At 49.5% G+C, this 15,055-nt stretch overlaps 1 protein-coding gene and 1 long non-coding RNA gene across 3 annotated transcripts in view; one reads left to right on the top strand and one right to left on the bottom strand.

Annotated features, from left to right (window-relative positions):
* The window catches only part of LOC307100201, a 151,188-nt gene that overhangs the window by 102,431 nt on the left and 33,702 nt on the right, over positions 1-15,055 (top strand). The gene's annotated exons all lie outside the window — the stretch shown is intronic.
* Positions 714-15,055, bottom strand: part of ANXA6 (annexin A6) — a 48,435-nt gene continuing 34,093 nt past the window's right edge. Inside the window, exons 18-26 of one of the 2 annotated variants that reach the window (XM_079772562.1) lie at positions 13,557-13,647; positions 12,718-12,797; positions 12,107-12,160; positions 6,354-6,371; positions 5,552-5,648; positions 4,801-4,896; positions 3,926-3,984; positions 2,237-2,359; positions 714-1,119 (exon numbers count right to left, since the gene is read on the bottom strand). In XM_079772562.1, coding sequence (XP_079628688.1) covers positions 1,060-1,119; positions 2,237-2,359; positions 3,926-3,984; positions 4,801-4,896; positions 5,552-5,648; positions 6,354-6,371; positions 12,107-12,160; positions 12,718-12,797; positions 13,557-13,647 — 678 coding nt within the window. In that variant the 3' untranslated portion in view covers positions 714-1,059. The remainder of the gene's footprint in view (positions 1,120-2,236; positions 2,360-3,925; positions 3,985-4,800; positions 4,897-5,551; positions 5,649-6,353; positions 6,372-12,106; positions 12,161-12,717; positions 12,798-13,556; positions 13,648-15,055) is intronic. The other variant, XM_079772563.1, reaches the window with a different exon arrangement.

A 15,055-nucleotide genomic window follows, 5' to 3' on the forward strand; every position in this document is an offset into this window, starting at 1 on the left:
AGAGAAACAGCAGTTGATTCTACTGCTTATCAGTGATCTTCACAAAGTGGAAACTTTCCACGGGCCTCCCCAGATCACGATCACATCTGGTGCCCTTGAAGAGTTCAAAAGAGGAAGTTTGGGTTTGGTTGTAATGGATGAAGAGCACCACAGACAAACGTACGTCCACGCAGCAGGGGGGGGAGGGGGCCCAAGACCCAGAGCTCAGACTCTCCTTTGGGATCCCCAGGAGAGAGTATAAAGCTAGAGCTCACTCCTGGGCAGGCTCCAATGAGGACAATCTAGGCTGCAGGTTCAAGGTCAAATATACAGGTCCTCACTGGGAATGTATTCATGTGTGTCTTTTTATTTAAAGAAAGAAGTATAAAGAGAATGATCTGGAGGCACATCCTAGACTGTCAATGCTAGAAAAGCCAAGATCTCTTTGTCCAACCTTCTCATTTTGTAGACAAGAAAACAGCGAATTGGGAGGGGAAAGAGATGAGCCCAAGGTCAGAAAGAAAGTATGTGGCTGATGCAAAATGGAACCCAGGTATCCGGACTCCTGGTTCAGTGCTCTAGCACAACCACCTGGACAGAGGCGGGCGCTGAAGAGGTGGCAGGATTGTTGGCTAGAAGACATTTACTCCTCCCTCCCGCCCCGCCGCCAAGAACACTCAATTGACACCTGCCACCAGGCCCTGCCATTCAAAACACACACAACACTCATTTCATAGACAGAGGCTCAGTATGTTTTTGGATTTGACAACGCCCAAGCCAGGGCAGGGGCTGTGGCAGGGACAGAAGGGTGGAGGAGGAAGATGGGGAATAGAGGTGGACAGAATCTAGGGGTACCGTTCTTCAGCCAATCAGATGTGAGGAGTGACCATGCTGGGCCTTCAGTGGCCCCTGGGAGTGGGAGCCTTTCCTAAACCCCAGTTGATGACAAGAGCCCAACCCTGCCCCCCTTCCCCCACCTCTACCCCTCCCGTAGTCTCTGAAGCTGGAGAATCAGGCTTGGTCACGGTGGCTGGTGCTGATGACCATGTCTTGGCTGAGGTGCCCGCCAAAGCCAGCGTCCTAGTCCTGGCCCCCACAGATAGCCAGCAAGGCCTTCATGAAGTCTCCGGAGGTGTCACCCTGGCAGAGGCAGAGGGAGAGCTGAGTAAGTGAAAACAATCCTGATGGTCTCAATGTCCCTCCTCCTAGCTGCCCACGTTCCAGGAATAGTCTGTGCATCTACCCATGTGTGTATATATAACATCCCTTTCCTACACAGAAATGGATATGCAACAGCCACACTATTCTGGACCATACTTTTTTGAATTAAGAGAAGATCTCAAACCAACACATAGAGTCTCCTCATGCTTTTTCACGGCTATATCGTATTCTACCACAGGGCTATACATCAGGTAGTTAAGCAGTCCTGTATGGAGGGCTTCCACTCCTGCTACTATAAACAATACTGGCATAAACATTCCTTTATGTGCCTTTGGGAATAGTATGGCTATGTCTGTAAAACAAATTCCTACACACAAATACCAAGTCCAAAATGAAAATGTCTTGAATTTTGAAATCTCGAAACTCCCCTTTGAAGACGTGCTACCAAGTTGCCTTCCCACCAAGTCTGTGTGAAACTGCCGGTGAGATTTCCCACAGTCTTGTCAACCGAGTACAGTATCAAACTAAGATCCTGGTCATTCTCAAAGACAAGAAAATGGGCTCCATAGTGAAAAAAGTCGGACACAAAAGAACCACATATTACGTGATTCCATTGATAGGAAATACCCAGAAAAGGCAAGTCTATAGAGACAGGAAGTCGCTTGATGGTTGCCCGGGGCTGGGGGTGGAAACAGGTAAACAGGTACAAGGACCATAGTGGGGTGATGGAAATGTTTTAAACTGGATTGTGGCGATGCTTGCACAACTCATTACATTTACTAATATTTTTAAAATTATACCCTCAAACAGGTGCATTTTATGGTATGTAAATTATACTAGTTCAGTAACAATTTTTAAAAAGCAAAAAAGAAAGGCCCTTGTTTTACCTGGCAATCTTTAATTATAAACCTTTGAACCATCTGGAATTTATTTTGGTATAAACAATGAGGCAGGTCTTTCATTTAGCAACATCCTGGCTGTCCTCAGAGGTAAGTCATTGAGAAAAAGACTATGGGAATAAAAAGGACTTCGAATCTTATGTTCAGGGATCTGACTCTCACCCCCTTCCCCACTGACCTCTAGCCCCACTCCTCACCTCAATGACTTCGTTGAGAGACTTGTCGTATTTCTCAATGAACTCCCGCCGGATGTTGAGTAGGTCGATCTCACTCCGGGAGACCATGATCCTGGTGAGGGTCTTCTCATCCGTGCCGGCACCCTGGTAGAGCCGGGCATGAGGAAGGCACAGGGCAGGAGAAGAAACAAGGCCAAGTCAGGCTAGGACTAGTGGGTGTCTATCTGCCGCTCTCCCTTTTCCTGCCAAAACCGGGGTGGGATATTCTGCCTCTGCCTGCCACAAATAGTCCTGACCCAAATCCCCCTGGGCCTAGGGCTGACCAAACAGGCAAAAATGGCTTGTATGAGTTAAAGAGTGTACCCCCAAAATTCATGTCCACCTGGAACCTTACAATGAGACTAATTTGGAAATAGGGTCTTTGCATATGTAATTAGTTGAGGTCCTACTGGATTAGGGTGGCCCTAGATCCAATGACTGGTGTCCTTATAAGAAAAGGATGGCCCGGCTGGTGTGGCTCAGTGGTTGAGCATTGACCTATGAACCGGAAGATCATGGTTTGATTCCCTGTCTGGGTACACACCCAGGTTTCGGGCTCAATCCCCAGTAGGGGGCGTGCAGGAAGCAGCCAATCAATGATTCTCTCTCATCATTGATGTTTCTATCTCTCTCTCCCGCTCCCTTCCTCTCTGAAATCAATACAAATATATTTAAAAGAAAAAAGAAAAAGAAGAGGATGTATGGACATGGACACAGCAGATAAAGATAAAGGCAGAGACTAGAGGGATTCATCCACAAGCCAAGAAACACCAGGATTCCTGGCAACCACAGAAGCTAGAGAGAGACACCAGCGAGTTTCTCCCTCGAAGCCTCCAGAGGAACCAATCCTGCCAATACCTTCACCTTGCCCTTCCGGCCTCTAAAACCATGAGAGAATAAGTTCTGTGGCCCCTCAATTTGTGGCCACTTGTTATAGCAGATCTGGAAAACTAATACAGGCTCAAGGAGCAGGCACAGCGCAGGGACTATGTGGGCAGCTGGGGCCCACTTTGCCCCCAGAGAGCTCGCTCACGTTGGGAGTCAGAGCTGGCACATGGTAAGTTCCACATAAATGGTGTCATGTCTGGGGACTGCAGGCTGAGAGGGCTCTCAGCTCGCTCTCACCACGCAGCCTCCCCAGGCTCTGTCCACAGCTGAGACTCTACCTGCTGGGCTGAGAGGGTGGCCGGCGTGGCCTGGGTTTTTGGGAAGCCAGGGCCAGAGCTGAGCACTTGCTACCTTTTGTGATCATTTCATAGGAGGCTCCGTGTCACCTGCTGGAAGGGGAGCTCTGAGAGGGCAGACTGTGTCCCTCTCACTCAGCCCCGTGCCTCCAGAGCAAGTCTCTCCACCTTGGCCCCTGGGGCCGGACCATGCTTTGCTATGGGATCTCTCCTGTGCATTGTAGGTGGTTGGCAACCCTTGTCCTCTACCCACCAGGTGCAAGCAGCTGTCACTCCCCAGGCTGTGACGCCCACGATGTGTCAGAACACTGCCAATGTTCCCGGGGGCAGGGCCACCCTCCGCCCAGGGGCTGAGAACTACGATTCTAGAGCCAGACACAGGGCAGATGCTGCCAAATATCCAACGGGGACCCAGCTGTCACCGTGCTGCTCTGGGGGACGACGGACGTGCCGGAAACGAAAGGAACAGACGAGCACGCCGTCTTACCTTCATGGACTTGTAAAGTTTGTCGGCGAAGAAGAGAGGCTTGTTCTTGACACTTTGAACTGCAGGAAGAGGAGAGGGAGGCAGGGAACTTGGTCAGAGGAGCTGTGCCCAGACTCTGGGTGGGGCTTTCTTCTCCCACCTCCTCTCCCCCCAGTCATTGCCAACCCCAGGGTCATACTCAGGGCCTGGCACACTCACTCCCCTTCCTGATGCCATCTCCTCTGGCTCTCACTGGGTCCCAGATTGGAGAGGGTGCAGGCCGGGCTGAGGGACACCCCGCCCCCATGCATGAATTTTGTGCACCGGGCCACTAGTATTGTAATAACTATGTATGGTGCCAGGTGGGTGCTGGAAATACCGGGGAGAACACTGTGTAAAGTATGTTATTGTTCTATGTTAAAGTATAAAACACTATGCTGTACACCTGAAACCAATACAAAATACTGAAAGTAAACTGTAATTGAAAAATAAAAATTTCAAAAGGACTCAAATCATGCAAGAAGAGAGTAACCAAAGAGATCCAGGTACTGGGAGGAGGAAAAGGTGCACGTGTAGTATGAGTATGTGTGTGTGTGTGTGTGTGTGTGTGTGTGTGTGTGTGTACACCCCCAGTCCGCTATTGCCCTCCTGGTTTCTTCCGCAGGAGAGCCGTTTCCTCTTCCTGCCCTACAGCCTGGAACAAGTCCTCATGTTGCCCACCGATCCATCACACAGAGGCAGGACCCCGGGAGCCGCTAAGTGGCAGTGTTGATTTTCCGGTACTAGTCGCTTAGGCAGCTGCCACAGCCACGTGTTCAGGGAATCTGGCCATGTGCCCAATGCCCCCAGTCCCCGCCCTGGACCTCTAGCCCCTTCCCTTGGTCCCCGCCAGTTACCAATGGCCACAAACGCGTCCTTGACATCCCCAGACATCTCCTTCTTGATGATGTGCTCCACGTCATAGTTGGTCAACTTGATGAACTCCTGGAAGACTGGCCCCAAGAGAAGCCCCAGAGATGGGGGTGAGCTTCAGCTCAGAGGGAGGGGGGAGATCACCCCTCCCGCCCACCCAGCTCCGCCCACAGGCTGTGGAAAGGGGCAGCAGGTATGGCTGCAGGTATGGCTGTGCCTAGGTGCACCATCATTGAGGGAGGAAGTTCTGACCTCAGGCTGCCTTGGGCTCAGAGCCAAACCGTTTCAAGTCAGACACCGCCCCAGAGCCTTGGACAAGTTCTAGGAACCGGGCCAGGGCAGCAGATGAGCGTGGCTCCCAGTCACAGCTCTACCGTGAACTCACTGAATGACCTTGGGGGACCCCTTCCCATTTCTGGGCCTCCCTTCCTCCCGTGTCAAGTTGGGACAGAGATTAAGGAATCATAATGATAACACCGAGGCAGTTACTATGTGCCAGGCATTGTGTTAAGTGCTTTTTGTGAATTACATTTTTTTATATCCTCACAACAGTCATGCGTGGTAGAGCTAAAATCCCAGTGTATAGCTAAGGGAATGAAGGCACAGATATTGACTAACTTGCCTAAGGCCCCAGGGCTCAGTGGGAGATTCAAATCAAGACAGTCCAGCCCAGCCGGTGTGGTCGACAAATTTGGGGTCTCCCTGCTGACTGGAAAGGGGAGGGGTGAGGCTCACCTCTCCGGAGGTGCGGATAGCTGCGTGTACACAGGATCGTCATGAAACGCGTCTCCAGGGAGGTCTTGTCTCCACTGCTGGACGTGTCTGCTATTTCCTGCAGGGACAGTGGGGGCAAGGGTTTGGGAGGAAGACATGGGCAGGCCTGGGTTATCCCTCACTCTCATGTCTTTGCCTCGGCCGAGGGCAGCTAGAGGTTGGGCTAACCCAGCCACCCAAGGACACCGACATTGGCCCCTTCTTCCTTCCTCGGCCTCCTCAACCCCCACCAGTTCCCAGGGGCCCTGGGGACTGACACACAGGGGCTGAGCCTCGGGGCAGAGGACGGCGACCCCGGGGAGGGGCAAACAGGCACCTGGCGTGGAGACGCGGGAAGCGTGTCGTGCACACGGGCAGGGAAAAACGGCCCAGCCAGTGTTTCCCCAAGGGTCGGAATGTCACACAACTTTAACGCACCACATCTATGGTTCCACAACGATCTAGCTGGCTACAGCTCCATTTACATTGATTTTAAATTTCCCTTTAAAAATAACTGATTTCAGGTTTTAAAAAAGAGTCTATTTAAAGAAAATATTCATAGCTCACGTACGTAGCACAAATCAGGTGGGAAATGAGTGGGTGAAGTTAGGGAAACACTTGCCTGGCCCATGTTTTACCCAGTGGGGTTCGTAGAGGAGAGAGAGAAGCTGCGAGGCAAACCCCAAATCACTGCCTGCCCCTGCCCCCTCAGCCCCGCCCAGAGGCACAGGCACAATCAGACTTCACTCAGAGGCTTAACCCACAGGGAGACCCCGGCACTCACCAAGATCTCAGCAGCCACCTGAGAGCAGGGGGGGAGAGAGGGGGAGGCAAGAATCAGAGGAGGCCCGGAGAGGGTGGCTCTGGGGGCCCTGGGGTGCAGGGACAGGGGGCCTGGCTCAAGGTGGCAGAGGTCCCCAGAGGCCCCAAGGGGAGGCCCCGAGAGGCCCCAAGGGGACTCGGGACCACAATGGGAGCAGGGAGGAGAGAAAACATGGTTCTCTGACCTTTGGGCTGGACATCAACATGGGGATAGGCCTGGGAATTAATTACAAAAAATGTTCACCAAACGGGGAGGGGAGGACACAGAACAGGGCACTCTGCCCATCGTCACCCCGGGCACCTAGGCACCTCCAGACCTAGTGTGCTCATGTGCAAAGCCACTGAGCAGTCAGACTGTGAGACCTGCTGCATTCCTCACACCCTGCCCCCACTCGGTGGAGGGTCCTCAGGAGACCCGCCACTTCACTCCCTCAAGTGACAGAGAGGAGAGACAGGAGAGCTGAGGCCTGGAGGCGAGGGGACTGACAGGGCACACAGCCAATCCGGGGCAAGTGCCAGCCGTTCAGTCATTTTACAGGGGACAGTGTTCATCGCTGCCTAAGGCCGAGCACAGATTCTGTTAGGCCAGAACTGCGACCTGGGATGCCTGGGGGCGAAATGTAGCCATCCCTGTGCACCCCAGGCTGAGTTCTGCCTTTGCCCATGTTCCCCAAACTGCCGACCCTTCATCTATCGGACAGACCAAAACCATCCTCTTCATAAACTTCCCAACAGCTCTCTGCTTTAGAAAGCTTCTTTTCATCCTAGAAGTTGCCAATGTCCATCAAAACGTAAAATGCACGTGCGGCCTGATCCAGCAACGGCGTGGCTGGGGATCTGCCTTACAGACAGACCGGCCAGGTCTGCCGAGATAGCGCAAGGCGCCACGGCAGCCGTCTTTGTAACGGGAAACAACCGGACACCATCACTACTGGCTTGTTACTCAGGCTCTGCATGGCTCATCCCATATGAGAAATGAAATCCACACAGCTATTTAAAAGAGAGAGAGTGGTCTGCAGTGTTGATAAGGAGTTTCCATTTAAATTAAGCAAAAAAGTGTAGCATCACAGTGCCTAATTGAGGCTAACAGTGTTCCTTGTATCTAGATAAGAAGAGATGAACACACACTCGCTCCTACCCACTTCCTGGGAAGTCATGTAGAGGGACGGTCAGGACACTGCTGACAGAGGCCAGCTTTGAGGAGGACTGTAGGGGGAAGCTTTTGCATTTTATTTTATTTTTCCTGAAATTTTATGTTTACATTTTCTCAGCATGGAAGTATGTTATTTTTTATTTTAATGTCAAATTGGAGTTATCAGGGCTACTAGGTTTACGGGATGCTTCTGGTTTTTACTAATACTTTTTTCTACATTAAAAATTGCCCAGCTTAGTAGTTGAGTGTCGACCCATGAACCAGGAGGATTCTAGTCAGGGCACATGCCTGGGTTTTGGGCTCTATCCGCAGTGTAGGGGGCATGCAGGAGGCAGCTGATTGATGATTCTCTCTTCATTACTGTTTCTCTCTCTCTCTCCTTCTGCCTTCCTCTCTCTGAAATCAATTTTTAAAAAGGTTAAAAAAAAAACACAATAGGAAACAAACAAAATGACCTCGTTGAACCTTGAGGACATCATGCCAAGTGAAATGAGCCAGTTACAAAAGGACAAATACTGTATGATGGTGACTATTTGACCTGGAGTAGTCAATTCACAGGGGCAGGAAGTAGAACGGCGGTTGCCAGGGGCTGGGGAGAGAGAAATGGGCAGTTATAATTTCATGGGCACAGAGTTTCGGTTTTACAAGATGAAAAGAGTTCAGCGGATGGACAGTGGTGATGGTTGCACAACGATGTGAATGCACTTATTGTCACCGAATTGGACACTTACAAATGGTTAAGATGGTAAATTGTATGTTATGTGTATTTTTATTATGTGTCATGCACATTTGACCACAATTTTTTAAAAAGTTATGCTAAAAATGCCTAGTATTTTATTTTAAAAGAGGGAGATGTTTAAAAATTTTTAAGAAAAAGGAATTAAGGTATCAAACATTCTTCATTTATTTGGGTTAGAGAACCCCAGGCATATGTTTTTTCAAAACAACTTCAAAATAATAATATTTGTAATATGAAAAATGCAGTGGGTTACTAAAATAATTTTCCAGATAGTCAACACAAAAACTTTTCCTCATTAGCCTAGCTACTTCACGTAAAAATTAATCTGGGCCATTCCTCCTAAAGTTAGTTTGCCACTCCTAGAAATATACCCAAAAGAAACAAAACATATATGCACACAAAGACTTGTAGACAAATGCTTACAGCCAGCAGCATTATTCATAATAGCCTTAAAGTGGGCACAACCCAAATGTCTATTAGCTGATAAATGGATTTTAAAAAATGATATATTCATACAGTGAAATATCATTTGGCAATGGGAAGGAAAGAAAAAATATATGTGGCATAATATGGATAAATTTTGAAAATATTATACTAAGTGAAAGAAACCAGTCACAGAAGACCACATATTACATGATTCCATGTATGTGAAATGCCCAGAACAGGCAAATCTTAGAGACAGAAAGTAGATCAGTGGTTGCCTAGGGCTGGGGGCTGCGAGGAAATGAGGAGTAATTGTAATATGTACAGAGTTTCTTTTGGGGATGATGAAATGTTCTGAAGTCGATTGTGGTGGTGGTTGCGCAAGGCTGTGAAGACACTAAAAACCACTGAAGTGTACATTTTAAACGGGTCATTGTATGGTGTATGAATTATATTTCAATACTGCTGTCACATCAAAAAATACAATCCGGGCCCTAACTGGTTTGGCTCAGTGGATAGAGCGTCGGCCTGCGGACTGAAAGGTCTCAGGTTCGATTCCGGTCAAGGGCATGTACCTTGGTTGCGGGCACATCCCCAGTGGGAGGTGTGCAGGAGGCAGCTGATCAGTATTTCTCTCTCATTGATGTTTCTAACTCTCTATCCCTCTCCCTTCCTCTCTGTAAAAAATCAATAAAATATTTAAAAAAATACAATCCAGGGATTGAATTATCTAAAACTGGCCACAAATCTTCATTTCACTCTTAGAGTATAACTAGAAAAGTTAGAGGTATTCTTTTGTATGGCCACAATTCATTTCACAATTAGATTATATATATTATTTATTGCTCCACCCAGAACACTGAGAATGAAAGGGAAGCTATTAGCAATGACTGTGGGGCAAGAGGTGGACACTGGACATGGGTCACCTGTTCATAACAGACCCAGAGCCCTAAGAGCTTGTTCTGGATTCCCAGGTGAGAGTGTGGGAAGGAGGAGGCATGAAACAAGCAAACACTGCTCAGTACTAATGTGCATTATCTAGATTTTCAGGGGGCAACTTGGCTCTGCATACCAAATGCCTTCAATTTTTGGATAGATTTTCCGCCAGCATTCCCATTCCACCTCTAGAAATCAAGTCAAGGGAAAAAGTCATGCATGTGATAAAAGAGTTGGTTATTCGGACGAGGGCTGGTTAAATAAAGTGTGGCAGATCTTAAATGGGACAGTATAGAGCCATTAAATGATGTTGATTTTTAAAAATAATATGCCACAGTTTTAACAGGATATTATTTTTATATTTTTAATTATTATAAATCAGGAATGACAACTAGAATGATATGTTCCAAAACATTAACAATGGTTATTACTAGGTTCTGGATTTTTTTATTTATTTTGCTTGTCTCTATTTTCGAAAGTTTCTACAGAAGAATGCGTGCCACTTTTCCAGTTACTATAAGGAAGGAGCCCACACTATGATCAGGGTCTAGCGTCTGTGAATCTGCAAAGGCAGCTGAGTGGGGCAGGGCTCTGGTTCCTTTGGTTGTTTCCACCCAGGTTCTCTCTCATCCCTTCTCTTCCCCCAAAGCTGCAAGCAAGGCTCACCACTGCCCCCTGCTGGTAGCAACTGGAAGCATATTCTCATAGGTAGACCAGGCCAGTGGTCGGCAAACGCATTAGTCAACAGAGCCAAATATCAACAGTACAACGATTGAAATTTCTTTGGAGAGCCAAATTTTTTAAACTTAAACTTCTTCTAACGCCACTTCTTCAAAATAGACTCTCCCAGGCCGTGGTGTTTTGTGGAAGAGCCACACTCAAGGGGCCAAAGAGCCGCATGTGGCTCGCGAGCCGCAGTTTGCCGACCACTGGCAGGCACCCAATTTCCAGAAGCACTGGGACAATAGATTTTGGGTGAGCTTTAAGGAGTTAGCCAGGTTCAGAGACCCTCAACAGCACAATAGGGCCACTCTTTTGAGTGAGTGAAGGAAATCCAGCCTCAGAAAGCCATTCTAGGGGGCTGAGTTCTGAGGTTAGTCCCTAAAACACATTCATAATGCAGCTGGCATACCCATGAACGGAACCCTGCAGCTTCTGGCAGCTGAATCCCAAACCAGGGGCTGGACAACTGGACAATTGGTTTGGAAGTTGCAGGGAAATAACTATATTGGGTCCTGGAGGATAGCAGATGGTATTAAGTACAAGCTTTGGAGTCAGGCAGGCCTGGGTTCAAATCACACTATGGGCACTTAGAAATTGTACCCTTGGATTTGTAAGGAGCTTCATTTTCCTTCAATAAAAAAAGGGGGGGGGTATAAAAAAGTACAAAGTAGTCTTAGCATCATACTCAGCACTTAGTAAGCATTCTGATAGTTTTATAGTTGTCAGGTCACAGCTAAGGTGCCTCCGGCTCCGGTAACATTCCACACCTCTGCTGGTGGAACTGGGAGCTGAGCTGGTGCCCTGACTCCTAATCCATCAGAGCTCTCTTAACCCACAACCGTAAAAGAAGGGGGCTGGATCCGCAGGCTGTGGTGTCTATGCCAATCCCTGGACCTAGAGTTTTGGGGGGCTGAGAATGGTTCAGGAAAAAGAGACAGAGACCAGGACCTGGGCCAGGCCAGAAGGCGCTGGGATCAAGGCACAGGTGAGTGGGGACAGTGTGGATGGGTCAGCAGGGACTGCCCAGCCATAGGGACACTTAGGGACGAAGGATTTGGGATTGTCCAGCCTCTGTGAGAAGCCACCTCCAGACTTCAAGCTCCCCAAGCCTTAGGAGCAAGGCAGAAGCAGAGAAGCCACGAGACCCCAGAGAACCCCCTGCCCGCTTCTTCATTCAACAACAAGTATATATTGCGTTCTGATCACGTGCCATTTCAGTACATCAGTGAGCAAAACAAAGATCCCAGCCCTTGATAAACTCACTTTCTAGGTTCTCCCAGGATATGACCTTCAACCTTGGTCCCATTCCATAAACAATAAACTAGGAGCTGTAGCACCCAGGCCCCCATCCCAGCAAACTCCCAGACCGGCTCCCTCTGGGTTAATTTCACCTGGGCTACTGATTTGCGGTGTGACTTTCAGGAGTCACTCGCCCTCTCTGGGCCTGCTTTCCCTCTGTAATACGAGGAGTTTGACCTGGATGATCTGTAAGTCCCTTCCAGCTCTCTAAGCCTAACTCTTCACACAAGAAATACCAGTAAGACCAGCACCACATTCCCAAACATCACGGACAGCTCTGAGAGCCCTAAAAATCTCACTTCTAAGGGCGTGAAGGTGCAAGGGGCCCCGAGTCCAAGTGTCTGCCCTTTAACCACCCATGCCTTTGCCAGGAGCCTTCCCCACTCCCAGAGAGCGAGGGCCTGGCACGGACTGATGTCAGCTGAAGCAGCTGGGGTCTCACCTTGGCATCTTCCCGGGCCTTCTCCCGATCTTCTCCTCCCTCCTCACGGTTCCCCTGTAGCAGGACCAGTGCGAAAGGTCAGTCCCCAAACATCCACCCTCTCTGTCCATCAGCAGCCACAGGACCTTGCTCAGCCACTCTGAACCCTTTTCCTCAGCTGGAACATGGGGACAATCATCCGGCCTTCATGGGGTAGGCTTCGTGAGCACTACATGTGAATGTCCGGAAGGCACTTGGCCCAAGGCCCGACTCAGACACAGTGAACTTGCATCAGGGCCTGGGACCTGGGCTGTGAGAATTTAAGAGATGGTGGTGGCAGCTCCTGGGTAACAACACAGGGAAAGGTCACCCACATGGCTTCCTCTTGTCAGCTGAGTGCCCAGAAAGCCAGGCTGAGGGCCATCCCGGGAGGGCTGCCTGGAGAAGGTGGCACCAAACCGGCTTTGAAAAGTGAACAGTGGAGAAGGCTTTACACGAGGAAGTAACTGCCTCAGCAGTGGGACTGAGTTGGCAAGAAGGGAAGACACCCTCTCTTCCTCAGGTTTGGGCTCCTCTCCCCTCCTCCCAGGACCCCAGAGGGCCTAGCAAGCCTGGGGCCATGAATCACCCACCGTAGCCAGAGAGATGAGGATCCTTCTGAAGTGGCCGGATGTGTCTGAGCTCAGAGCATCCTCCAGGGACTTGTGATAGTCTGAGACAGAGAAAGAGGGTGTGGGCAGCTGCTGGCCAAGAGGACTGGCGGGGGGACCTAGAGGCCCAGACTTGGTGGGGGTGGTGGGGATGAGGAGTTTGTAGTGGGTTCTTGGGAGTATTCAGCCATCTGCTGATCTTGACACTGATATGCCCACTGGTCCTTCACCGCCCTCTGCTCCTGTCCCGGGTGAGGTCTCGCCTCTCCCATTAAACAGCCTCCCTGTCTTCATTCTCTCTTCTACCTTCCCTCCTGCATGACAGCTGCTGGCCCCAGAAGCACAGCTCTGACCTCACAAATTCTACCATCTTAAAGCTGCTTTCAAGAGAAAAAGTTTAAACACTCTTGATGGTATTGAAGATTCTTCAGAATAATATAGGGTCACTGGTGAAAAAATTAATAAGAATTTCAAGATGGCAATGGTGTGGCACGCAATCAAGCGCGGGCCTTCTGAACGCAGGGCCCCGTGGGGCTGCCAGGCCGCCCACCGAGCTGCCCTTCCTCTCCCAGTGGCGGGAGGCTCTCTCCCCTCACTCCCACTCTCTTCTGTCCCCAGGCCTTTGTCTGGCTGAACCTCTATCTGGAGCACCCTTTCCCCAGACACAGGGCTGGTATCACCCAAGGCACTTATCAAAGCCTCCTGGCCTGAGAAAAGGGCGACAGCAGAGCTGTGGACGAGGTGGGAAGCTGGGGGATCTAGCTGTTCGCCCACCCGCCTCCCAGTAGTGTGGGCCCCAGGCCTCCTTCCCACGGACTCACCTTCCTTGTAGGCCGCATTGATGGCCTGGATTTCAGCATTGGTCCGAGTAGCTAGGATTTCGATGAGAGTCTTTTCATCTGTGCCGGCTCCCTAGAATGTCAAGGTGAAGAGCATCGGAACCACAGCCCTGACCCGCGTGCAGAGGCGGGCATGCTCCGAGAAACCGCCCAGGAGGTGAACGCTCAGGCCACCAAGCCCTCCTGGATTTTCTCCCCACCCCCAGACGCAGCCCCCAGACCACAGACCTTGGCCCAATCAGGGGCAAACACGCCAGCTTGTCAAGATTTCCGGAACCTCCCACAAAAATTGCTGCTTTTCTTTTTAAATGCTTTTATTGCTTTTTAGAGGGAGGAAGGGAGAGAGATAGAGAGACAGAAACATCAATTGGCTGCCTCCTGCATGCCCCCTACTTGGGATTGAGCCCACAACACGGGCATGTATTCTGACCAGGAATCAAACTGGTGACCCCTTGGTTCCTGGGTTGACGGTCAACCACTGAGCCACACTGGATGGGCAAAAATTGCTTTGGCTCAAAATTTAAAACGAAAAGAATATATGGTATATGGGAACTTGTACATAAAATGCATATACCACGTGTATATGTCGGAATATCAATATTTACACACGAGTATATAAAAGGAACAGAGGACACACATCTCGGGATCCGTGACTGGTCTCTGGGTAGATGAGGGGTCACAGGTGATTTCTATTTTCTTCTCATTTGCTCTGTGTATATTTTCTCAAGTTTTCACAGTGAACACATATGAATTTGTCAGAAGAAAGAAGGTTTAGTGCTTGAAGGAAAAAAATATGCTCTATTTGTTCATATTTGGATGTGATGAGTGATACGTTAGGTCTTCTGGACTGAGGCAGCTGGGGAACCTGCTACTCAAAGGTCCCCACTTTGAGGGAGGGGGACAAGACTGATGGACTAATCGATTGGTAGATTCAAATATCTGTTAAACACCGGCCATATGCCATTCACTGTGCAGGCTGCTGGGCCTATGACTATAAAAACAGGGAAGTCTCCTGACTGGGTGGCTCAGTTGGTTGGAGTGTCATCTCATACACCTAATGGCTTCGGGTTCGATTCCCAGTCAGGCTCATGCCTAGGTTGCAGGTTCAATCCCTGGTCTGGGCGAGTACGGGAGGCAACCGATTGATGTTTTTCTCTCATATCAATGCTTCTCTGTCTCTCTCTCTCTCTCTCTCTCTCTCTCTCTCTCTCTCTCTCTCTCTCAAATCAATAAAAAAACATATCCTAGGGTGAGGATTACAAACAAACAGGGAAGTTGTGTTCTCTGTCCTGGGAGGTTACTGCCCAGTGGTCAACTGGTCCCTGAGTTCTCCACCCTGAAGCAGTCTGAGGCTGCCTGAGATCTTTAACAGCCTCTTCATTAAAAGCTGCATTGGTGAGGACAGCCTGTCCTCAGAGTGTCCAGACACCCAGGTCTAGCCTCATCCTTCTCTTAATTCTGTGTGGGGGTTTTTTGTTTTT

This window comes from Cnephaeus nilssonii (assembly GCF_951640355.1).
Source record: "Cnephaeus nilssonii genome assembly, chromosome: 5".
Classification (NCBI taxonomy): Eukaryota; Metazoa; Chordata; class Mammalia; order Chiroptera; family Vespertilionidae; genus Cnephaeus; species Cnephaeus nilssonii.